This window comes from Rhinatrema bivittatum, chromosome 6 (genome assembly GCF_901001135.1).
Source record: "Rhinatrema bivittatum chromosome 6, aRhiBiv1.1, whole genome shotgun sequence".
NCBI lineage: Eukaryota > Metazoa > Chordata > Amphibia > Gymnophiona > Rhinatrematidae > Rhinatrema > Rhinatrema bivittatum.
This window is the reverse complement of record NC_042620.1, coordinates 278,013,857-278,040,820: the sequence shown is the minus strand read 5'-3', so window position 1 is coordinate 278,040,820 and position 26,964 is coordinate 278,013,857. Positions and strand designations below refer to the sequence as shown.

Here is a 26,964-nt window from a genome sequence, read left to right as displayed (position 1 = left end):
TTGAAGCCAGTGAAAATGAGAATATAAGAAACTGCATTGACAGTGCTCTTTGGGATGGCCATTGAACAAAGAGTGAATAGCTGGTCCCTGGATTCCCAGAGCTTGTACAGTCATCCCTTTTTGAGAATATACTATCTCATAGAAAGGAAGACCTATAAGGAAAGTATTTCCTGTATAGACATTTTTCTTTTTCTCTTTGTTATTTCAGTAACTATTTTTCTTGATTAATATATGTAATGCTAATTGTGATGCTGTTTGCTTATTACTGCTATTCACTTCATTGTTTATCTTTGCTGATTATACAGTTTTCTACCTGTTATTACCATATTTAGTAAACTAAATTTTGCTTTATAAAATTGTATGTGTGTGTTCTATGGCGTGATATAACACCACTTTAGGCCACCACTAATAGGATGACAGAGGATCAATTTGCAGCTATAAAGATTGTTTGAAGGTGAGAGAATGCAAAAAAGGCTGGAAGGGATGAGCTGGGAAGGTAAGAGGGGCAGAGGCTGTGAGAGGAGGTCCTTTTGGAGAGGGTGGCAGTTGAGAGAGGGGATCAGCTGGAATGCAGAGATGAGATTTGAGATTGTTAGAGGGGGACTACACCCTTGCTAATTTGGTTTGATTGTCCTTTGGAGTCATGTGAATTTTCAGGTACTAAATTGGAGTCACATTGGCTAAAAGCTTGGGAAGCTCTGTTCTTTGGGGGTGAAATTATTGGCACAAATCAAAAACAGGATCTGAGGGTGATTGTATCTGATGATCCCAAGATGACCAAACAGGTGGATAAGTGACAGCAAAAACCAGAAGAGTGCTTGAGTGCATAGAGAGAAATGATCAGCAGAAAAAAGGAAGGGAGATTGCCCCTATATATGTCCTGGATTGGAGACAGGATGCTGGGCTTATTGAACTTTGATCTGACCCAGCATGACATTTCTTATGTTTATCCATGTAAACATGTGATGGTCTGCTATCTATATAGACCTAGATTTAGAAGTTTTTGGCATCTGAATGAATAAATTAATAAAAGGTAAGCAAAGTTGAAAGAAATGGGTGAGCTACAAAGGCCCCAGGGGATTTCACATGCAAGGCTTTACAACATCTTATGCTAATGGACACTTAGTATAATGCTATAAAACATTGTATAATTAACTAGCGGACCCCTGCACGCGTTGCAGTGGCTGAGTCAGATTCTTTAGTATAATGCTATAAAACATTGTATAATTAATGATAACACTTCTGGCTGTTTTAAAATCTTTTAATGGTTTAATGAGATAACATTAATAGCTCTTGGGTTTGACTTTGTAAACAGTGCAGTCTGTAACCTGGTTCTTATTCACAAAGCTGTAGTACCTCATTGTAACATGGAAACCGTCGTGTTAATGAAGTAACACATTTTCATGTGAAAATACCATAGCTTTGAGCTTTTGCCCTCTAAAGTTTAGTTATATGTTAACAGTGAGTGCTTATTTAGAATTTCTTGGATGCAAAATTATTGTGCTTCTGAATTATAAGCCAAGATTGAAGGAGCATGTATAAACATGCACAGAGGTTATATACACTTGTGCATCTTTGACGAGTGTTTCCTACATTTGAGTTTACAGAAGTATAACTTTTTCCTCTTACTTTCAGAGCAACAAGTCTGCATATTCCTTTCATTCTAATATCATCTGTTTATAAACTATGTAATGTTACCATGAAAAATCTCTCTGCATAGGGTAGCTGCTATATGAAGCCTTCAGAATCATCTCAACTTCTTCCTGAAGCCTTACCTGTCCCCAACTAAGTAGGCTTTGCATTTTGCTGGGTTTCCATCGGGGGTAGTCATGGATGTACTGTTCGTGCTCTCTCTCTCTCTCTCTTCACAAGCACTTTGTTCTTGAAGTCTGTGCTGCTTTTGGCAGATGATTCTCGCTTTATACTTAAACGCTGGTCACCTATACTGGGATAGGTGACCAGCCCTCAAGATCCAGAAGCTGGTCAGGTTTTCAGGGTAAAATATGCAAAGAAATTGGGCTCCTAGACTACCTGCATGCAGCCTCTGTGGATGATGGAAAGCTGTTTGAGGAGGGTGGGAGCTGTGTGCCTCTGGCCTATGCTATCCTCATTGGGCTCTGCTCTTTCTCTAGAAATACTTTGTGGAGATGCTCTTTGAGATTGTGTTGGTAACCTGTATGTTCTCAGCCTGGTGCTGCTAGTTTCTTGCCACACAAGCCTGTTTTTGTTTTTTTTTCTCTTGCCTTTCAGCTGGCCCTAGTGAATCTATTCAACTCTGAAGAAAACACACATCTTGAAGAAGAGAGGCGTGTACGGCGAACGAAAAGAAGCAAAAGCAGCGAAGGGTCAGAAAGTAAGTGCATCTTTACCTAGGATTGCTACAAGTGGGGAGGTTTGTGTCCTGCTTAAGTCTGCTCTAAATGACCATCCTTTCTACTCAGGAATTTTCAGAGGCAGAACCCGTTTCTCGGTCTTTCTCTCTAAATATGTATTTGTAATTCCCTGTAATCATACTTGCAGTCTATTCCTTCCTAACGCAATTATGTATCTCCCTCTCTTATTACAAGTTACCTTATAGCCAAGGCCCAAATTTTGCCTACTATATCTTACCATTGAAACCCCGAATACTGCCTGCCAGCTCCTATTACTGCTGCCAGTGTCCTGCTCTTGTTCTTCGGTCATGTTGTCTTCCTATCCCACAACCTCGCCTGCCTGCACTGCTGCTGCTTCTTACTTCCAGGTTCATACTTTTGCTGCCTTTTTTTTTTTTTTTTTTTTTAACCACAGACTGCTTGGGTCGGGTGTATGAGAAGCAGCACCTCATTGGTGGGTGGGAGGGAGGAAGTTGGTAGTGTCCTAGATTGGGGCGAGAGACTTCAGGTCAGAGTGGCAAGGGAAAGGGGTAGAGGCAGCAGAGGAGGGATTGAAGTGCCAGAGAAAGTGGGATGGAGCCAAGGTGAACAGTATGGGGATAGAGAGAAGGTGAGTCAGGCAGTAAGGAAGATGAGATCATGGGGGCTAGAAAATACTTGAAGGAGAACAAGATAGATGTGAAAGGGATGAGAAGACAAGAGCAGTCTAGTAATTTTTGTATGGACATGTGATACTCCGCCTTTTCCCAACACTGGTCTTGAGGTGGATTGCTATAAAATTGAAATGAACAGTCATTGAGTAGCGTACAATCAATTAGAATGTGTATTCGTGTAGCGATGGGATCAGGCATGGGAAACCTGCTTGAGAAGTTTGGCCCAGCTGAGTCGTTGTATATAGCCCTCTTTCGACGGGATTCTGGGCTGGAAGGGGGTGGATCTTAGAGGAAGGCCTGGGTGAAAAGCCATGTCTTTGCGTTTTGTTTTGTTTTTTTTCTGAATGTAAGGTAACGTGGCTCTAGGTGCACGGTTAGTGGTGGGTTTATAACAAATTTTACTGTATAGCAGCTGAAATCACAATGCTCAAGTAGAGGCAAATATTAAAAAGAATCATTCAAATGTACACAAGGTGGAAAACATTTTTTATTTTTAAAGGAAAAACAGGAAAGTTGAAAGATTTAGACTAATGCAGACTTGTGCACGTCGTTAATGCCCTCCTTCAGTCTCCACCCCTAGCAGTGCTGTTCTGCCCAGGAGCTTGAAACCAACAGATCCCATTCTTTTGAGAGTTTGTGCGCTTCTCCCACTTTTTTTAGTTTTGCATTTGATTTCTTTATGAACAGGACCAATGCTGTTGGCTCTCTTCTCAGTTTTTGTTTGCTGAGCATCCCTGATTTTCCAGTTTTCAAGCTTTGGCGTCAGGTAGGGGATCTGCACCTGCAAATGTGCAAGAAACAACCTTTAAACTGGCAAGTGGTTTAAGATCAGGTTTGTGCTCCCCAAGCTTACTCAGCTATGTGATTCCAAGTCTCTTAAGTACTGAAAGCCTTTTCTTGTGACCATTTAAGAATGACATAAAACACATTTATATTTCTGTGCTATATTGTTTAAGCATTTTGAGCAAGAACCAAATTTTATTGTACTTGCTCATTTCTCATGTTTCAGAGACCATAACTGTTCAGAGAGAGAGCATGTTACAGTAGTAATTCTTATAATAGCTTTGATCCTGATCTGTCTCCAGTCTGTAATTCCATGGGCCTAGTGCTGCTGGGTGCAGTGGCTCCTATTTACTTTTTTCAAGATATGTATGCCTACAAATTTCAGCAGATAGCCCAAGTTCCTTGGATCTTCCAGGTGGCTCCTCAAGTGTGTGGCCTCCCTCCCTGATCTACTCTCAGATCTCATAGATCAGCAGTACTTATGGAGATGGCGTGCCAGTAAAGAAATGTCCACTAAAAAAAAAACAACCCATTACATCATTTCTTAAATGCTAATGTCGTGGTTACCCCTATTTTTTATATTTTTGTTTTTTCTTCTATATTAAATGCAAAAAATGTTATAGAAGTGGATAGTGGTGGTTTCATATAATCTTTATCAGGGGGACCATCCCGGTTACCCTGTCATTATATTATATCATCATAAACACACCATCTCCCACCTCCAATGTTTTTTCAATCGTGCCACAAACAATAACATTTTTTTCTTTTATAATTTGCAGAGTTTCTCAATTGTTTGTTGTGCATATAATATATCCTTTATAACATTAAATTGTTTATACAACAATGCCGCCCATGCTACTTTTTGATGTTAAAATATTTAGCTGCTGGTTGTAGCGTTCATGTAGATGTTAAATCTCCAGTGATCTTTCTTAGCGTGTTAATGGTCCCAACCTGTACAAGTTTCGGATTACATCCTTCTTCATTGGCTACCATCTCAACGAGATCTACTCAACCAATACTTCTAACGCTATTTCCATTTCAGTTAGACTTCGGTGCATCCAGCCTCCTCTTCAACCTCATAATGGGGGTCATGCAACAATAGTTATCCCTTCTTACGTATATAATCACATGGACCTTCAAAAGAACCAATCACCATACTCTAGTCATACTAGAGTCAACCAATCCAACTCTTTGAGTCCCCTAGGTTGTTCCGATCGCAATTTATATATCCAAAGTTGTTCACGATAGTTTAATGTTACATCCCCACCTCTCTTTGATTTGGTGATACAATCTATCACTGTTCATTGTAACTGTTCAAATGTATGCTTACATTCTATACAGTGCACTACCATTATTGTTTGTGGCACGATTGAAAAAACATAAGAAAATGCCATACTGGGTCAGACCAAGGGTCCATCAAGCTCAGCATCCTGTTTCCAACAGTGGCCAATCCAGGCCATAAGAACCTGGCAAGTACCCAAAAACTAAGCCTATTCCATGTTACCATTGCTAATGGCAGTGGCTATTTTCTAAGTGAACTTAATAGCAGGTAATGGACTTCTCCTCCAAGAACTTATCCAATCCTTTTTTAAACCCAGTTACACTAACTGCACTAACCACATCCTCTGGCAACAAATTCCAGAGTTTAATTGTGCGTTGAGTAAAAAAGAACTTTCTCCGATTAGTTTTAAATGTGCCCCATGCTAACTTCATGGAGTGCCCCCTAGGTGGGAGGTGGTGTGTTCATGATTATATAATATAATGACAGGGTAACTGGGATGGTCCCTCTGATAAAGATTATATGAAACCACCACTATCCACTTCTATAACATTTTTTGCATTTAATATAGAAGAAAAAACAAATATAAAAAATAGGGGTGACCACAACACTAAAATTTAATAAATGTTGTAATGGGTTTTTTGAGTGGACATTGAAGGCTTAAAGATGGACCCATTTTTAAGTTGTCTTTTGGAGTTTAGTAAAGAAATAGGAGCATGTTTCTTGGGGACTCGCTGTCCCTTTAACAATTCATTCTCCTGCCCTTTCCCTTCCCATGCCTGCTTTGAGGTCAGACAGGCCCAAGCAGGCACTGCAGATCGGGGAGGAAGGAGGTCCACCACAGCAGATAGCATATTTGCTTTTTCAGAACCCATGTAAAAGGTGAGCTCAGCAGAGCGCATAGTTTTACCCACAGTATTGTGCACACCTTTGGTGCGCAAACTGTAATCCCAGCAAAAGGAATTTTGCACACAAAAAATGTGTACATAGAACTGCACGCACTGCTAGCATCCACACTCGGAAATCCCTTGCAAATGAAGGCATTAATTATTACTCCCTAATGCAGAGAAGTACACTGATTAACTCCTGTTTTCTTAGCGCTGGAAAGCTTACTCCTAATCAGAGGTGGAATAAAGTTTCCAGCGCTAGTGTTTGTCAATAGTGCTGGTACCTGTAGTCATGATTTATGCATAGAAAACATGCTCTGTGCATAAAATATGATTTATGCATGTAAAACATTTTTTAATTCCTGATGAATTAGCATATCAACTTCCTGCATTGAGAGTTTTAAAAAAATTAGCTTGTATTTTAAGAAACTACTGAATTTTAGCTCATAATTTTAATGTTCAGCTAATTACATCAGCCCCTCAGTCCCCATAGCCTGGGCTGCTAGTTTCTTGGAGTGGTGGTACCTGCAGACTCCAACTTGATTCTCTCGTTGGGGTAAGAAACTGAAATTAATAATTGAGCTTTGGGGAAAGAGATGGACGGTGGAGAGAGATGAAACTGTAGGGCTGAAGAGGGAGATGGTAAAGCTTTGGGAGAGGGAAGGCTAAGAGGGAAAAGAACCATATCGAGGAAGGAAATCTACCATTAGAAAATAAATATAGGCAAGGGTAGTTCTGTCATGAGGCAACCACCTCAGGCAGCAAACTTTTCAGGGTGGCAAAAAGTTCCCTCCAAAACATTCCTGTTGAAGCCACCTCACCTTGCACGGATATAAATATATTGTCGTGCCTGTGGGGCTGCGGGAGAGCCTGTACCACCATGGGCCAAAGAAAGGAGGCCCGGTGGGGCTTATCGTGCCACGGCCCAAAGAGAATCTGGTGATTCACTGTGCATTGTAGGGGGATCATCAACCCGGAACTACTTAATTTAGAAGAAAGAAATGGACAGGTGCCTCTGCAGACACCACACACTCCTGCCTACCTTACACAACACCTTTTCTGCATTGGGAAATGAAAAAGCCCCAGCAATAGAATATGACGTGCTGACTGAAAGGGAAGGAGTCACCCAGTGTACCTGGAAACCCTTTAACATTATCAAACATCATAAAGCTGCTTCTGCTGGGTGGCTCAACATCAGAGGAACCAATTTGTGAACTTATTTTGATGGGGGCCTACCAGGATCCTCAGCTAGTAGAAATGCAAACCAAGTAGTCAAAGCAGTTATAGAAGAAAGTGGAGACTGTGCGATCAATGCTGTTATCCATCTGGGGACCAACGACCTTGATAAAAAAAAATGGTGTCCATGCAGAGCAGAAAGATTCCCAAAATCTAGGGAAGAAGATTAGAGACATGGCAAAAAGACTAGTGCCTTTTTGGAAGTGTTATACCCGTTCATGGAAAGGGAAAGAAAAGGATATGCCATAGATAATTTCAATTCCTGGCTCAAAACCTGATGTACAGAAAATGGTTTTGGATACGTTGGAGGCTGGGGCCATATAATGGAGCAGTAAAAGGCTATATAGTAAGGATGGTTTACATTTGCCTTTGGTAGGAAAGCGGATGCTAAGTGAGAAATTCAGATCATATATTATCAGACAATCAATCTAAAGAGTGGGAGTGGCAGGAGGTGGCCAATGAAATTAGCATGGTTCTTGTGGCCTGGTTTGGCCTCTGTTGGAGACAGGATGCTGGGCTTGATGAACCCTTGGTCTGACCCAGCATGGCAATTTCTTATGTTCTTATGTTCTTAAGCAATGCAGGAAGTGGGAGGAGAAAATAAAATCAATCAGTTCAAAAAAGCAGAAAAGACTAGGAAGAGCTGAAAACCAATGGAGAAAAGCTGACCACAAATGCTTGTAGTCTCGGCAATAAAATCCCAGATCTGCAGGCTCTAATAGTGGAGACAGACTGTGACATCGTTGTTACAGAGACCTGTGTCACTGATTCTCGTGATTGGGATATGGCCATACCGGGCTACTACTTGTTAAGGAAGGACAGAGAGAACAGAAAAGGGGGAGAAGAAGCTCTTTGTCAAAAACGATATCCAAGCACCTGAACTGCAAGGGATGTGGGTAGCGAAGAAGCATTATGGACTATCCTAAAAAGAAAAAGATGGTGCTTCCATTTTTACAGGTATGGTCTATAGGCCTCCAACTCAAACAGAAGAGCTGGACAGAGAGATAGTCAAAGGCATCCAAAAGGTAGGAAAGAAGGGAGAAATGTTGCTTGTTGGAGATTTTAATGTGCTAGATGTGGCTTGGAGTATTCCTTTTGCAGAATCTACAAGAAGTAGAGAGAGAGTGGATGCTCTTAAAAGGAGCTCTGCTCAAACAAATGGTACTGAACCCATGAAGGAGGGTGTAATACTTGGCTTAGTGCTCACTAATGGGGCTGTTATCTTTAATGTCCAAGTAGGTGCCCAGCGAAAATCAGATGGTATGTTTTGATATTGAAAATAGATTGTGAGCCCATTGGAGACAAGGAAATATGCAGAGTACCTGAATGTAATCTGCTTTGAAGTGCCTAAAAAGCAGAATATAAATCAAATTAATAAATAGGATACAGAGAAGTCACATGAAGACTCAAGTTTTGAATTTCAAAAAATATGGACTTTGTCAAAATGGGGGCATACCTGAAGGAAGAGCTAGAAGACTGGGAGAAAATGGGTTAGGTGGGCCAAACTAAAAGGAGCTATTACAAAGGCAACAAATCTGTATGTTAGAAAAGTAAGCAAAACAAATGGGAGAAAATAAACCAATCTGATTCTCAAATAAAGGCAGAAAACAGCTTTCAGGAAGTATAAAGGATCCCAAAAAGAGGAACACGGAGAATACTTGGTGAAACTGAGGAAGATGAAGGAAAGCAAAAGGTCAAGCAGAAAAAAAGAATTGCCAAAGAGGTAAAGCGAGGTGATAAAACCAGTTCCCATTGTGGATTGAAAGTTGCTTAAAAGATAGAAAACAGAGAGTAGGTCTAAATGGTAAATTTTCTCAATGGTGAAAGGTAAATAGTGGAGTGTCCCAGGGATCTGTTCTCGGACCACTGACTTTTAATATATTTATAAATGACCTTGAAATGGGAACAATTGCTGATGACACACAATGTATTCAAAGTTGTTAAATCACAAGAGAATTGTAAGAAATTGCAGGAGAACCTTGCAAAACTAAGAGACTAGTCATGCAAATGGTAAATGAAATTTAATGTGGACAAGCACAAAGTGATGCACTTAGGGAAGAGTAACCAAAATTATAGTTGCACTATGTAAGGTTCCACTTTAGGAGTTGCCATTCAGGAATAGAATCTAGGCATCAGCAAATGTTAATCTTCTGCTCAGTATGCAGCAGTAGCCAGGAAAGCAAATAGAATGTTAAAATTTATTTGGAAAGGAATGGAGAATAAAACAGAGAATATCATGCTTTTGTATTGTTCTATGGTGTGACCTACTCTTAAGTATTCTGTGCAGTTATGTTCACCACACCTCAAAAAAGATATAGCAGAATTAGAAAAAGTACAGAGAAGGGTGACCAAAATTATGAAGGGGATGCAATGATTCCCCTATGAGGAAAGGCTAAAGTGGTCAGGTCTCTTCAGCTTGGAGAAGAGACCGCTGTGGGACTATATGATAAAATGACTGGAGTGGAATCAGTAAACATTAATTGGTTGTTTACTCTTTCAAAGAGTACAAAGCATAGGGAACACACAATGAAATTGCTAAGTAATAGATTTAAAGCTAATAAGAGAAAATATATTTTTACTCAAAGTATAATTAAGCTCTGGAATTCATTGTCAGAGGATGTGATGAAAGCTATTAGTGTAGCTGCATTTAAAAAAAGGTTTGGACATGTTCCTGGGAGGAAAAGTCCATAACCCATTATTAATGTGGAATTGCAGATATCCACTTTTTTATCCCTGGGATAAGCAGTTTCGAATCTATCTACTCCTTATGATCCTGCCAGGTATTTGTGACCTAGATTGGCCACTGTTGGAAACAGGATACTGAGCTTGATGGACCTTTGGTTTAACCCAGTATGGCAAATCTTATGTAATTATGTAGATATATCAGAGAAATAAGAAAGGCTTAAAGTAGTATAGTAAAATTGAAAGAAGATAAGGAGCAATGTGTAGACAGAAAAGAAGAAATGGCAAAAATACTAAACAAATACTTAAGTTCATTGTTCACAAAGAAGACCTTGGAGAAGGACCGTTGCTGGTTGACAAGAAGTGAATGTATAGGCAGAGCTAGGAAAACAAAGTGGATAAGGCAGTGGATCCAGATGAGGTGCATCCCAGGATAAAAAGATAGCTCAGAGATGTGCTGTTGGGTCTGCTGAAAGACTTGTTCAATAAATCCCTGGAAATGGAAGTGGTGCCACAGACTGGAGAAGAATGGTTGTGGTCCTGCTTCGCAAGTGCTGGTAGTAGAGAGGAGCTGGAAACTACAGGCCGGTTAGCCTCATCTCTGTGATGGGGAAAATGAATGAAGACTCTCCTGAAGGATAGGATAGTGAGCTATCTACAATCCGGTGGCTTACTGGACCCGAGGCAGCATGGATTCACATGGGGAAGGTCTTGTCAGACAAATCTGATAACCTTTCTTGATTGGATGACAAGAGAATTGGATCAAGAGAACGCTGAATGTGATTTACTTGGATTTCAGCAAAGCTTTTGATACGTTCCCACATAGGAGGTTCATGAATAAAATAAGAAGCTTGGGAGTTAGTACCAAGGTGGTGGATTACAAACTGGCTGACTAACAAAAGTTAATGTATAATGGTAAATGGAACCTGAAAAGAAAGCATTAAGTGGAGTGCCACAGGGATCAGTTTTGGGGCTAGTTCTGTTCAATATCTTTGTGAGTGACATCGTGGAAGAGAGAGAAGATAAAGTTTATCTATTTGCGAATAATACTAAGACTTGCAACAGAGTGGACATGCCTGAAGGAGTAGAGAAAATGAAAAATGATTTGAAAAGCTTGAAGTGGTCGAAGACCTGGCAGCTGGGATTCAATGCCAAGAAGTGCAGAGTCCTGCATCTGGGGTGCGGTAATCCAAAAGAGCTGTATGTGAATGGAGGTGAGAGACTGATGTGCATGGACTGGGAGCGGGACCTTGGGGTAATAGTGTCTGGTGATCTGAAGACAGCGAAGCGATGTGACAAGGTGATAGCAAAAGCCAGAAGAATGCTGGGCTGCATAGAGAGAGGAATAACCAGTAAGAAAAAGGAGGTGATGATCCCCTTGTGCAGGTCCTTGGTGAGGCCTCACCTGGAGTACTGTGTTCAGTTCTGGAGCCCGTATCTAAAAAAGGATAGAGACAGAATGGAGGCGATCCAGCGAAGGGCAACGAAAATGGAGTGGGGTCGTATCAGAAGACTTATGAGGAGAGGCTGAAGGATCTGAATATTCCATGGAAGAGAAAAGGCATAGGGAAGACATGATACAGACCTTCAGACATCTGAAAGATTTTAATGATGCATGAATTTCAAACCTTTTCCATTGGGAAGGAAACAGTAGAACTAGGGGTCACGAAATGAAACTCCAGTGGGGATGGCTCAGAACCAAATATTTCTTCATGGCGATGGTGGTGGATCCCTGGAATGTCCTTCCAGAAGAGGTGGTGAGGATGAAAAAAGTAAACGAATTCAAAAGGGCATGGGCTAAACACTATGAATTCCTAAAGGGAAGAGGTTGAAATGAAGAAAAGGGTGCATGGGGTTAACCTGCGTGGCGCGGCGCGGTAGTTACTACTCTTAACTGAGGGGCATGGGGATTGCTACCCTTAACCAAATTAGCTTTGATGCTTTGGGCATAACTGCAACATTGTCTGCTTTGGCTGGTGGGAAAAAAAAGGGAATTGGATTCAGACAACAGCCAAAGCTGAGCCCTGACATTTACTATCTGTGGTACTAATACACAGACATTAGGGAAAACTCAGACTGCTTCTGCGGCCAAGCACAAAACCAAAACACATTCAAGCAGCATTGTCTGAATTATCAAGAAGGCTGCTCGCCCTGTAAAAATGTTGCTAGCAGTAATTGTGTTATGGCTTTGATGGCTAGTTTTGTTTGTAAATATTACTACCCTTAACAAAAACAGGAGGGTAACCAGCATGGAGCAGCAGTTACTACCATAAGAAGCTTTCTGGGCAGACTGGAAGTACCATTTGGTCTTTTTTCTGCCATCGTCAGTGTGTTTCTATGTTTGTTACTATATTACTATGTAAAAGATATAGCAGTAGATATTCAGTGCCATTTACCCAGCTAAATTCATTCAGACTTAGCTGGACAAATGGCAGAGTTTTAAAATTCGACTGGCTGATTGCCTCCGAGTTAGCCAGCTCAAACTTAATTGGATAACTTGGAGGCAACTTTATGATAGCCAGCTAAAATTAGCGATATGGGTGCACTGCTGGATATCCCAGCTAAGTTACGGGCCGATTCAGTAAAGTCCGTGGGAGAGCGGACAAACGCCCGCTCTCCCGGCAAGCGCACAGGCCACTTGCCTGTGCGCGCGATTCTGTATTTAAATTAGGTGGTGCGGTAGAAACAGACAAAAGGAGGCGCTAGGGACACTAGCGCGACCCTAGCCCCTCCTTTTGACCCGGAGCGGCGGCTGTCAGCGGGTTTGACAGCCGATGCTCAATTTTGGTTCTCGAGCCCGCTGACAGCCTCTGGCTCGGAAACCGGACGCCGGCAAAATTGAGCGCCCAGTTTTTGGCCCGACAGTCACCGGCCCATTTAAAAATTTTTTTTTTTTACCCTTCGGGACCTCAGACTTAATATCGCCATGATATTAAGTCGGAGGGTGCACAGAAAAGCAGTTTTTACTGCTTTTCTGTGCACTTTCCCGGTGCCTGGAGAAATTAGCGCCTACCTTTGGGTAGGCGCTAATTTCTTAAAGTAAAATGTACGGCTTGGCTGCACATTTTACTTTCTGAATCGCGCGCGAATACCTAATAGGGCCATCAACATGCATTTGCATGTTGAGGGTGCTATTAGGTTCCGCGGGTTGGACGCGCGATTTCCGCCCCTTACTGAATAAGGGGTAAGGGAAAACGTGCGTCCAAGGGTATTGTCTCGGCCTGTTAGTCTGGTAAGTTTATCCGCTAACTTTACTGACTGGATAGCAACTGAAAATGGACCCCCCATAATGCATAAGTGGGTAAAGCTACCTTCTGTGGATTCCAGCAAAATTAAAAAGGCACCTATCCCATGTGAGACCTCCTCGCAGTAAAGGATTATGTGGGAAAACGGACAGATGCTGTCTTAAGAGTTTCAGTGCAATATTATCATTTTTCAGCTTGCACTTTCAAAGGCCTACATTTGAAGATCTATTACATGTTGGCTTCAGAAACTAGCACGATATGGAATGAATTAAAGGTAGAGTTATCTGCATCAACTGTTTTCTTCTTGTCCTTGGCAGCTGTTTGTCTAGAGTAGAGCTTTCCAAAGTGTGTTTCGCGACACTTTAGTGTGTCGCCCGCAGTGTGCTGGTGTGTCGCACAAGCCCGGTGCACGTGATGGGGCGGAGCAAGTGGTATACCAAGGAGAAGTCAGAGGGAGCCAATGCGGCTGCCAGTGGACCTCATCCCACTGGCAGCCGAGTAGTTAAGCATCGCTGTGCTGTGCCGGAGACACACAGCAGGAAGATCGGCAAAGCCGTGGTGGTGTTCACGTCACCACGGCCTGAAGAAAAAGGTCACGTGTAAACATGCAAGTGCTCCCCCTCCTTCCTGCCCATGCAGCTCCGGAAGGAGGAGGAGCATCAGCCGTGTGCAGAAGAGGAGCAGTGTTGTTGCAGCGGGCTGAGAAGGGGAGGAGGCCCGGTAGCAGGGCCCCCACCTCGGATTGTCCCGAGAAGATCAGGGCTGCTGCAGAGCCCATCCTGCAGCAACCCGTGAAGAGGAGGCCCAGAGGTAAGAGAGGCTGAGGGCCCGTAGAGTGTGTGTATGAGATGAGTTGAGAGATTGTGTGTCTGTGTGTGAGAGTGAGTTGAGAGACTGTGTGTGTGTGTGTGTGTGGGTCTGAGGACCTGAATGTTTGCAGAGACAGCATGTGAGAGCCTGTGTGTGTGTGACAGCATGTGACAGTGAGAGCCTGTACTTGAGCAAGACAGCATGTGGGAGTGAGAGAGAGCCTGTGTGTGTGTGAATGATTGTATGAGAGAGAGCATGTGAGTGAGAGCCTGTGTGTGTGAGAGAGAGAAAGCATGTGAGAATGAGAACCTGACTGTGTGTTTTGAGGGAAGAAAATTACCCTTTACCGTAAGCCCACAGATAGGAACAATCTCCTTAGATTTGAAAACCATCATCCCACTCAGTTCAAAATTGGGCTCCCTGTTGGTCAATTTTTTAGAGCATGGAGAATTTGTTCCCAAGAAGATTTCCTTGATCATGCACAATTGTTCAAAAGATTTCAATAGAGGTTATCCCCAATGAGCCGTTAAAAGAGCATTTACAAGAGCAAAAATTTCAGATAGAGACCAATTATTACAATACAAAGCAAAATCCCCAAAAGACTCCTTAGTATGTGTATTAAAACACACCAATTTAATGAAAAAAATCAAGGAAATTATCCAATAAAATTGGCATGTGCTCCAAGTTCATTCTATTTTTAATACGCTTTCTATGTTTGCAAATTCCAGAGGTACAAATATCAAGCAGCATGTGGTAAGGGCAGCCATCCCAGACATCTCAGTTTCAAACATCAGAACATGGTCAGTCGACCTGTGAAAATGTGACTTTTGCAGTACCACGGTGGTTGGCACATCATGGAAAGACCCTAATTCTGGTTATACAGTCAAACAAAAATCCAGTACCAATTGTAATACAGACTGTGGTTTATGCATTGGAATGCCCTTGCCCTAAAATCTATGTGGGACAAACGTCCAGGAAAATCAGGACCAGACTTGTAGATCATCGCAGTCGCCTGAATACAAAAGATCTTAAAGCACCCATAGTACCACATAGTATTTCTAAAGGTCATACTTTTACAGATTACAAGTGGACAACTCTTGAGTACATTCCAGTATCCAAAAGGGGGGAGATCGCAAAGCAAGACTCAACCTCCAAGAAAACTTTTGGATATTTAAGCTCAATACTGTGGCACCAATAGGGCTTAATGAAAAGATGAACTGGTTCACCATGTCGTCATAGTTCCCTATGTAAAACAATTGTTTGACATCAGCAACCACATACGAGCTCTCCGCGAGATGTATTTCTAAATTAAGTTACAATAGCCAATCAGGAGCGATTTCACCTGTCCCGCTTTTTTCGCGGTTTTTTCAAGTTAAAAAGACAGCGCATGCACCGCGCTGCGTCAGACGCTACTACTAGCCCCTGCTTTGACAGGAAGATACTTTAAATTTCGCGCTGACAATATACAATATATTAGGTAAGCTACTGTGGTGGTGTTCTCAGTATTATCATCTAGATCCAAACGTGTGCGCCACATAATAGAGGGACTATGGCATTTTTTTCTGTTTTTGTCTCACTCCCATTAGAAGAAGCCGCAAATTTCCATAATCTCTTGCACTTAAGCTTGCTGTGCCCATGAAGAAGGAAGATTCGCCAAAACCTTGCAGCGACGGGTGTTCAGACAGCGAGCGTCTAAAGGCTTACCAGAGAGGGAACTCTGAACAGGATTTTAATCTTACGTTAATACAATTCATGGACCTGCAAGGAACCCTTACTTCACTATAGTTCGCGGCACTCTGCGGCACTCTATTTTGAGAAGGCTGCATCAAGCAGCACTCTATAATTTACAGTTAAGCTAAGTACCACTTTTACTTACAAGTCATTTAAGTGTTCAGCTTAACGAGAGACTCTGTGTGTCCAAAGCAACCGATGATTATATCTCTTTGCACAAAGAAGCTTTTAGCTCTTATGGGTTATCAGGAATAACATCTGGAACCTAATGCATTATGATGGTTGCTGGACTACCACAGTAAATTTGTTCACATATGTCCCATAATCAGTGAGAAATCAGTCTATCTGGTACAGCAGGCCTTGGGGTTAAGACGTGAACTCCCACATTAGTCTGTTGTAGTGGAGTCTGCGCTCAAGAAGGCAAGCATGCCCGTACCCATGCCTCCACCCCTCCGGGCCGAGAACATAGGGTGCTGGATGCACTGGGCAGGAAGGTATTCCAGGGCGCCATGTTGATCGCCCGTATTGCTTCCTACCAGTTGTATATGATGCAGTACTCTCAGAACCTCTGGAAACAAGTCCAGGAGTTATCCGAGCGTCTGTCCCAGCAGCAACAGGACGCTTTTATGGCTGTTGTCCAGCAAGGCTTGGAATGTGGCAAGCACAAGGTGTGCTTCACCTATGACATGCTCGAAACAGATGTTAGTAGCAGTGGTGGGTATTGGTGCCCACAGGATGGTCTGGCTCCGAGCCTCTGACCTCTGGGTGGAAGTCCAGGAGAAGCTCGCGGACCTCCCATGCACTGGTGAGAACCTTTTTGGTGACAGTCAGATGCTGTGGCTCAGTTGAAGGATCACCATGGGGACCCTCCAACATCTGTCAGCCAGTACATCGGACTCATCGTCCTCTGCCAGGAAGTCCTCGCGACAGGGCTCGCAGAGGTCTTTTTACCGCCAGAGCAAATGTTATCCTCCAGCCTCCCATGTGAGTTCTAGGGGCCACCTCAGACAGCAGAGAACCACCAGGCCTCAGCTGAGCCCCACTATGTGGTTTGGACTGGCTGCGGGGGAGCATAAGCCAATCGGCCATACTCCGGCGCTGGGCCTTCTGATTGGAGGCTGGCTGCGGTTCTTCATGGACTGCTGGCCCAGTGTCACCTCAGACCGGAGGGTCCTATCTATCGTTTGTCGAGTGTATTGTCTCAACTTTCTGGGTGTTCCCATGGACACTCCCCTATGCCCCTCTTGGTCGGTCCTTGCTTGAGGAAATACTCTTGACGGAGCTCTCTACCCTTGTAACGGCCGGAGCAGTCAAACCCGTCGCATTGTGACAGCAAGGGAGGGGGTTCTATTCTCGCTATTTCCTAATTCTAGGGGGACTCTGCCCTATTCTGGACCTGAGAGCTTTGAACCAGTTTCTAAAAAGAGAAAAGTTCAAAATGGACTCTCTGGGCACCCCAATTCCCCTCCTGCAGGGAGGGGGACTGGCTTTGCTCCCTCAATCTCAAGGACATATATGCCCACATAAAAATCTTCCCCAGCCACAGGAAGTATCTTAGTTTGTTGTGGGTGAGAGGTATTACCAATACAAGGTGTTGCCGTTTGGTCTTGTCTCAGCTCCCCTTGTCTTCACCAAGTGTCTGGCAGTGGTGGGAGCTAAGGGTGCAAGTGTTTCCCTACTTGGATGACAGGCTGGTCAAGAGCACCACCCAGGAAAGAGTGCTTCAGTCTCTGCACTTGACCATTTGGGTGTTGGAGTCCCTCAGGTTTGTCATCAACTGCCCGGTGTCATCTGACACCATCACTGCAGTTGAGCTTCATCAGCGCCCATCTGGACACAGCTCAGGCCAGAGCCTATCTGCCCTGCGATCAGGCACTCGCATTAGTATCCCTTGTGGGTTTGGTTCGCCAGAGCTGGCAGGTTTCCGCCTGCCTCATGCTCTGCCTTCTGGGTTACATGGCAGCCACTGTCCATGTCACACCTTTGGCTTGCTTGCATATGCGCAGAGCTCAATAGACCCTGCCCAGGACATCCATGTGCACGTTCATGTTACTTCATCGCTTCAGGCCTCCTTGTCTTGGTGGGAGAACCTGACCGATTTGGAACAGGGGATTCCTTTTCAGTCTGCCCCTTCCTGGATTGTACTTACCACGGATATGTCGACCCTGGGGTGGAGTGCATATGTGGAGGGCCTCCGCATGCAGGGCCTGTGGTTTGCTCAGGAAGCTGAGTGCCAGATCAACTTCCTGGAGCTTCAAGCGATTCGTTATGCACTTTGGGCGTGCTGGGATTGCTTGTCCAACAAGCGGATCCTGATCCAGACAGATATCAGGTGGCAATTTGGTACATCAACAAACAGGGAGGTAAGAGATCATTGCTCCTGTGTTAGGAAGTGGTTCAGATTTGGTCATGGACTCGGTCTCTAGGTATGCTGCTCCAAGCAGTGTACCTCAGGGGGATGGAGAATGTGGAGGTGGACTGCCCCAGTTGGGCCTTCCGACCCCCACATGTGGCCCCTGAATCCAGCAGTGGCAGACCGGATCTTCTGCCTCTGGGGAACCCCAGACGTGGATCTCTTCTCCTCCCCTTGCGACAAGGTGAAACAATTCTGCTCCCTGTGCAGGGAGGATGGCAGATCAGCCACAGTTGCCTTTTCTTGCCACTGGGGCAGGGGCCTGCTGAACACACATACTCCATTCCTTTGGTGATGAAGACCCTCCTGAAGCTCCAGCAGGACGAGGGAACCATGATCCTCATAGCCCCTCATTGGCCGAAGCAGATCTATTTTCCGCTCCTGCGGGATCTCTCTATTAGGGACCCAATTGGTCTGGGGACCTCTCCCGACCTTGTTAAGCAGCATCAGGACAGGCTGCACCATCCCAACCTCAGGGCGTTGTCTCTAATGGCCTGGATGTTGAGAGGTTAATTCTGCAGGCCCTTGACATGTTGGATGATGTGTTTCGGGTCCTGGTAGTGTCCAGGAAGCCTTTCCCCAGGAAGTCTTATGGCCTGAAGTGTAGGAGATTTGCCATATGGTGTGAGCATCACTGCTTAGAGCCGTTCTCCTGCTCTACACCAAAACTACTTGACTATCTGCTTTACCCGTCAGATGCTGGCTTGAAGACCAACTCAGTCAGGGTACGCCTGTGTGCCATTGTTGCCTACCACCAGGGAGTGGATGGTTCACCCATCTCTGTGCAACCCATAGTGGGACGCTTTATGCAAGGTCTGCTTCAATTAAAGCCTCCTCTGGTCATCCTGCTGTGTCATGGGACCTTAATATGGTGTTGACTCAACTCATGAAGGATCCTTTCAAGCCAATGTGCACCTGCGACCTGAAGTACCTGACCCGGAAGGTCATGTTTCTGGTTGCGGTCACTTCGGTGCTCCAGGGTCAGTGAGCTTCAGGCGTTGGTGATGTACCCACTATACATGAAGTTCTTTCATGATAGGGTGGTTCTGCGTATGCATCCCTAAATTCCTGCCTAAGGTGGTGGCAGATTTCCAACTGATCCAGTCAGTCATCCTGCCCACCTTTTTTCCCCAGGCCTCATTTGCACCAGGGCAAACGGGCACTGCACAGCTTGGATTGAATGAGAGACTTGGCTTTCTACCCGGAGCGGACAGCAGGCCATAGGTAGTCCACGCAGCTCTTCATCTCGTTTGATAAGAGCAGATTGGGAGTTGCAGTTGCCAAGCAAACCCTGTCTAGCTGGCTGGCAGATTGCATCTCCTTCGGCTATGTGCAATTGGGACTGCAGTTTGGAGGTCATGTCAAGGCACATTGTCAGAGCCATGGCTGCTTCGGTGGCCCACCTGAGGGTGGTCCCCGTGTCTGAGATCTGCAAGGTGGCAAAGTGGAGTTCCCTCCACACCTTTGCTGCTCACTACTGCTTGGACAGGGGTGGTCAACACAATAGCAGCTTTGACCTGTCTGTCCTCCAGAATCTCTTCCAGCTATAGAACCCCACTCTTCCTGCCTAGGGCCCTTTTTTTCGGGTTCAGGCTGTTCCTGCTGTTACCCACAGCACCTTTGTTGTGCCTGTTGGCACCTGATCAGTGCCTGTTGGTTATGCTTGTGTTCGGGAACAGCCTGTAGCTAGGGATTCAACCATTTGTGAGGACTACCATCCTTCTTGTCCTAGGAGAACACCTGTTACAAGTAAGCACCTCTGCTTTCTCCAATTTGTTTTAAAATTTGGTTCATAATGCATCCCCTACTCTTGGTATTATAAGAGAGGGTAAATAACCATTCCCTATTTTTAACCATTCTAATCCACTCATGATTTTATCATATCTCCTCTAGCCATCTCTTGTCCAGGCTGAAGAGCTCTAACCTGTTTAGCCTTTTCTAATAGGAAAGACATACCCTATGGGGACATAGAGGTTGTCAATGACTGTTTCCCTGCCCTGTCCTGGAGGTACTGCCAGACAGGTTTTCAGGATTGCCACAACTAATATGCATATGAGAGATTTGTATACACTGGGTCTCCAGTGACCCAGAACAAGGTTGAGAAATGCTGGTCTGTGATGTGTCTAACCCTTCAACTTTTGACATGGGCTGAAATCAGTTTTCACAAGTGTGTTGGGCATTCACATTGCAGGAAAAATAAACATTTGAGCAAATTGGTTAAGCAGACATAATTGTAGGAAAGGAATGGGAATGGCAGCAATCAATGGGGCCGGTGTAATATAGTGCACTCAGCCTAGTGCACAGCTTGACGTTTGGGTGGACACCCTAGAATAACTCCCGATGCAATAATGGGATTAGTGTGTCCAAAACGCACATCCGTACCAGCACATAGCTAATGTCAGTGCCATGTAGATGAGGCTATTAGCTATTACCCCGATGCAAAAATTGCTGTGCGCCTGATGCGCATGTTTTAACACTCAAAATTAACGCCAGCCCCAAAGCTGGTGTGAAGTGCTCATGCGCTCCAAGCACAAACTGCTTTTCTGTGGTTTCTTTACTTAATATAGTCACGATACTAAGTAGGAGGAACCACAGAAGGCAGCATCAGGGAAAAAAAAAAAAGTCTTGATGGTGGTCAGGTTAAGAAAAACGCTCAATTTATGAGTCCATTTTCCTAACATGCGCACACCCACATCTCCAGGGCGCCCGATACCAAGGACACACTAGGGATGCACAGTTTGATCCCTAGTGCGTCCTTTTTAATGTGGCAGCTCATTTACATATTAAATCAAGCGCCCAGGAGACATGGCTCTGCGCGCATTATAAAAAAAAAAAGGGCACCCAGTTTGGCCCCAATGTTTGTAGACATTTTGTCATCTATGGGGAGCAACTTGTATGGTTACAAGTCAAAAACTAAATTTTTCAACAGCCAAAAGAAGCAAACACAAAATCTTAAAAAGAAAAGGATTTAATTTATTGAAATTAATGAAAATGTTTAAAAACACAAACAGCTACTCCAGAGTCACTAGCAAAATACAACTTTTTTTTTTTTTTTTTGAGCCAGCAGTCTGCAACTCATAAGCAGGGCTCTGATCTCCTGCCAGGAGCCTTCATTTGCACCTACCTGGTGAAATGTCCTGAATGAGAAATGGACTTCTCTAGCATCAGGGTTTGCACCCAGGGTGTATTTAATTGCATTAACTATAAATCTGTTTGAGTTTGTATAAATCAGGCTTTTATTGAGTATTTGAAAGTTTGTGTCTGTTAGTAAAGTTTATTTAGTTTGGTTGCATGCTGTTTCCAGAAAATGTAAGGGGGGGGAACCCTCTCTTCTGGTTTGAATTAATTTAATACAATCTAAATGCATGTACTCTGGCATAAGATGAGACCCGTGGTTTCAGTCCTAGAGCAACTTCTTTCTTGATCTTACAAGTGAAATACCAAATTTGTTAGATAATCCAGAAAAAATGTAAAACACAAGAATCTGGTGGGAAACACAGAAATGTAATATAAATCTAATTAAATATCTAAAATGCCAGGGCAAAAATAAATGGCCATAAATGAAGCAAATGTGTCCAGATTTAACTTTTCATGCCAGGCCTTCCAAGCATCTATTTTCTGTCTCTTACTTTTTAGGATAAACAGAATAAACCTTTTAGAATATATGACGTGTGCTTACTTTTTGACTTTCAGGCTTTAGCTTCTTTACATATTCCCTTTTTTTGCAGGGAAAAGCCCTCTTACTGTCATGTGGTGTTACTCTCCTGCTTTACTGACGGTACTATACTATTCAAGATTTATGTTCTGGGCTGGCTCAGTGACTTTGCTTTGTGCTGTCATCTGGGAGACCTAGGTTAGATTCCTGACCTTGTCCTTGGCTTCGCTGGCTGGCCAGGTCTGTGGAGGCACCATTTGTAGCCCTTGCAGGGCTGGTGCTAACATTTTTACTACCTTGTGCTAACAACTGCACTGCCCCGTCAACATACTGTTTTTTACACACCTACAGGCCGATACAGTACAGTGCGCTCCGACGGAGCACACTGTTAGCCTGCTATTGGATGCGCGTTTTCCCTTACCCTTTATTCATTAAGGGGAGGAAAACGCGTGTCCAACCCGCGGCACCTAATAGGGCCCTCAACATGCAAATGCATGTTGAGGGCCCTATTAGGTATGCGCGCGGGATACAGAAAGTAAAATGTGCAGTCAAGCCGCACATTTTACTTTCAGAAATTAGCGCCAACCCAAAGGTCGGCGCTAATTTTTTCCGGCACCAGGAAAGTGCACAGAAAAGGAGTAAAAACTGCTTTTATGTGCACCCTCCGACTTAATATCATAGCGATATTAAGTCTGAGGTCCCGAAGAGTAAAAAAAAAAAAAAAAATTAAATTCGGCCTGCGGCTGTCGGGCTGAAAACCGGACGCTCAATTTTGCCGGCGTCCGGTTTCCGAGCCCATGGCTGTCAGCGGGCTCGAGAACCGATGCTGGCAAAATTGAGCGTCGGCTGTCAAACCCGCTGACAGCCGCCGCTCCTTTTGCCCAGATCTACCGCCGGGCCTAATTTAAATACTGCATCGTGCACACTGGTGAGTGGCCGGTGCGTGCGCCGGGAGAGCGGGTGTTCGCCAGCTCTTCCGCAGACTTTACTGTATCGGCCCGTTAATTTGTATTGTTTTTTCACTCAGGGGAAGTGCAAGGGTATTAGGTACACTAAGTGAACCTTACAGCTTCATGCCTTGCCCTCTTCACACACAAAAATAACTTTATAATAAGATTTTACATAAAGGACATTCAAAGTAGTGTTTTGAGGTAAAAATATCAACAGTGTGTATATTATATTTACATGCACTGCAGTGGTGCCAACCAGAAAACCCTGCAAAAGACACCTGAAACACATATGGAATTAAGTATATTGTACCAAAATGTGTGCTGGGACTTGAATATGCTGTCCACATAAACCACAATTTCCAGTAGTTCATAAGGCATAAATGTATTGAAAGCTTCAAAAGAGAGTGCAAATTAATAACAGTCAGTCCCCCAACATGGTCCATTTTTTGCTGGAGGGGCTGCTACCGGAGGGTTAGAAGAGTGGCAAGTCAAGCACCTCAAACCTAAAGAGAACAGATACCTTGAAGAACAGCATCAGGCACTACAACAAAACAGTTAAAATACACTCTCTATCCCTAGGATAAGCAGCTTGGAGTCTATTGACCTTTTTGGGATCCTGCCGATTATTTGTGACCTGGATAAGCCACTGTTGGAAACAGGATACTGGACTTGATGGACCTTTGCTCTGACCCAGTATTTCAAGTCTTACGTTTTAAGTTGGATACATGTTACTGAAATTACATCATCAGGGACATGTCTCAGGTTTTGTTGTTAGCCTGTATTGTCTCTGATCAGTTTTCATTTCTGTTCTGGGTGGCAGGATACCACTTACTTTGCTGCTGTAACTGCTGTTTCTGTAAATGCTAGGAAAGCAATTTTGTTTTGCACGTACATGCTAAAATTTTAGTGTACTGCTCATTAAGTGGCATTTTAGCATACATATTTCATTTTTAATGGTGCAGATGCCAAAATATTTTTTGCATAAGTTAGTTCATAGCCCCGTGTCTTACTAGCAAAATTAATTTTTTTGTTAGTTTTGAGCAATTCTACATAAACTAGTGCTTGCTGTTTATCTTATCAATATCGTATTACATCTCTGTATAATTTAGTGGTTTTGCTTAACACAAAACATTCTGGCATTTTAAATTGTGCACTAGTAAGTAAACAATGAACATGTTGCATACATTCCAAACTAATAATTCCTGAGGATCCCATCAGGGGGAGGGTAGCAGCTGCTGAGTACCTTAAATGCTAAATTCAGATGCTATGAAATGCTACCAGAAAGTTTTATGGCACTATAACACTCAGCTTCAAAAGGAAAAACAATTTAAAGCAGCAGGGCGAGAAGAGGCTTTTAGATACTTCACTTACCATAGCAATTAAATATAATTCAGATCCATCTTTACACACAAGGCTCGATTCACCCACATTTAGGAGTCTATGCAATAAAGTGTGCCCAGCCCTAGCGCACAGGTTTACGTGCGGTTGGGCGCACATTTTGGATGCGCTAGACTAGCACCCGATGCACGAAGGAGATTAGCGCATCCAAACAAATGCAGAGCTGATTGTGCCCATCATGTATAGATAGCGCTATTAACTATTACCCCCTGACGCAGGGATTTGAAGGTCGCCCAGCACACACTTTAATGCCGCAAATTTAACTTCAGCCCCGGACATGACGTTAAGTCAATCCAGAAGTCAAGGTCTCATGAGAAGTTTAAAAAAATACTGTCCCCTGTGGTTCCTCCTACTTTAATATTGTTGCGACACTTAAATAAAGGTATACTGTAATAGTTTGATGTTTAAAAAAAAAAATCTGGACACACGCTTTATGTGAACAATAGCAAGGGGTGTGAAATCGTCCTAAAGCGGGATAAAACAGACACGTGCCTATTGCAATTGTGGGCGCCCGATGCATTTGAACACTAGAAACGCACAATTCTTCCCTAGCATGTCCTTTTTTACACAGTCCCTCATTTACATATTGCATCGGGCGCCCAGGGGATGTGGCTGTGCACGCATTACGGAAATGGATGGTCAATATGACCCCTGTTTTAACACTTGTCTTATTGCATCGGCCTGTTAGGAATCAAGTTAAATGTAAAAGATAACTAGCAATTGCATCCTGCTAAGCCATTTGCACAAATAAGGCAACAGAACACAAACACCCCAAAAGGTACTGAACAGAAACCAAAAGGAGGATGCAATAACAGTCTTGCTGCTTCCTGGCTAGGCATCCATTATTCTTCAAAGGTTTGAAAATTCCGAAAACCTTCATGTCAGATGGCGTGAGAGGAGTGGAGTTAAGGCATGATAGTGGGCCTGTGTGGCAGCCTTATGCGCCATAGAACATACTGTGAGCAAGCCCCAGGTTTACAGAGACAACCATTTCAATTTCTCGCTTTCTGTTTTAGTACTATGTGTCCACCTAGCACGCCATGCTCCTTGACCTTGAGTCAGCATCTGTTAAGACTCAGGTTTATAACTTTTTAGAAGTCATCTGCTTCAGTGATAAAATGAACCATTTATTGATGATGTGCTGAAGTCAAATATGACAAACAGTTGATTAGCTATTCTTTCCACATTATTTAAGTTTTTACATTTTATGTCTGTTTATTGCTTATATAGTGTGTAGATAGTTTTATTCATAAACTGTAGATTTAGGCCTTTTTGTGTATTTATGGTTCATAGTATTTTAACTGTCATGTTTATATAACACTTTAAAAATTAAATCAGCAAAAGGATTATAGAAATAAAATTTACTATGAAGCAAAAGGCCAAAAACTATTGTGGGTATATAAATATATAATATAGTCCAAAACTACCCTAATTGGAGAGCGATTTAATAATGCATTAGATTAAATATCTGAAATGTACCCTCTTCATTTTGTAATCATATAACACCCGCAGTATGACCATCATACTAGGTATCATCAGGATAAACGTGTGCAAGACATTTATACATCTTCTGCCTTGCTTTTAATCATTGGTCATTCAATGTTTTGGGTTTTTTTAAGAAATTTATTTTTAGGAATTTTTCATTGCATTTAAAAAAAAACATATGACACTACTTCCAAACATCTGAAAAAATCCAAAACGAACACTTATCAGAAAGTTTGAAATTCGAGGCTGACTCAAAGCTGTTCCCTCTAGTGCCTAGATATTCCCGACACGGGGCCATGTTTTGAACACATTGTTCTTCCTTAGGGTGAAGCTTGGTCAATCTAAAATTGTAGAGGCGATAAGTAAATCAAACAAATCCAAAAGAAGACTCACGTCAGAAGGTAAAATGACTCACTGACCATGGTGGGATAGCTGTGAATGCCGGAAGTGATGTCAGAGTTCATATGCTGTCAGGCCCCGGTATGTATGCTAATATTGAAGCTGTCATTCAAATGACATCACAGCTGAACAGCTATCAATTGCCAAACTCTAATGACAATATGATAGCTTTAGTACTTAAATCAAGGAATACCAATCAATTTCATGATTGAGTCCCTCTGGCTCTAGTGTTTAGGGTAAAGATCCAATGTTCCTGATAATTCACAGGCTAAATCTCCACCACGCTCAGAGCCCTGAACAACTTCAGTGACTCGCTATTGTAAGTCACTGAATGATTGAACAAACGATATGCAATGATGCACTAACGGGGCTTGAATTTTCTTAGTAGTAATGCAACTGCGATGTCCAGTAATGCGTTTCCGAATCAGGCGGGATATGCATCCAATGTACTTCTTGTCACATGGGCAGATAGTAAGATAAATCACTTTTGGTGTGGAACAATCTGAGTAACTGTACGCTGGATATACTTTGCCTATTGTATGATTAGACCAAGAGGGACTAGTTAACGATTGGTTACATGCAAAACATCTGCCACAACGCCAGTGGTCATGAGTATTTTCATTAGGTTGAATGGATATTTTAGGTAGGCAAGAGTGTACTAACATCACGAATATTCTTTCCCCGTTTATAGGCTATCATAGGTTTATGGATGAATAACTGGTACTGAAGCAAAGGCCAGTATTTATGAATGACCGCTGAAATAGATGGTGCTAGTGATGTATACTGTAAAGCACAAATCAATCAATCATCTTCGTTGTGCATGTCCCTATCTAATAGGAGCCATTGATGTGCTGCATGTTTGCCCCTTTTAAAGGAAGATTTTAAAATTTTGAATGGATAGCCTTCTGAACGTTTGCTCATTCATTCAGAATGTTTCAGAAATTCAGCAACAATGGAACAATTTCGCTTAATTCTTAGAAATTGTC

General features: G+C 43.1%; 1 protein-coding gene across 4 annotated transcripts in view; it reads left to right on the top strand.

Moving 5' to 3' along the window:
- EDA (ectodysplasin A) overlaps positions 1-26,964 on the top strand; it is a 407,563-nt gene that overhangs the window by 235,710 nt on the left and 144,889 nt on the right. For all 4 annotated transcript variants that reach the window (XM_029607277.1, XM_029607276.1, XM_029607275.1 and 1 more), the window contains exon 2: positions 2,251-2,353. In XM_029607277.1, the coding sequence (XP_029463137.1) occupies positions 2,251-2,353 (103 nt within the window). The remainder of the gene's footprint in view (positions 1-2,250; positions 2,354-26,964) is intronic.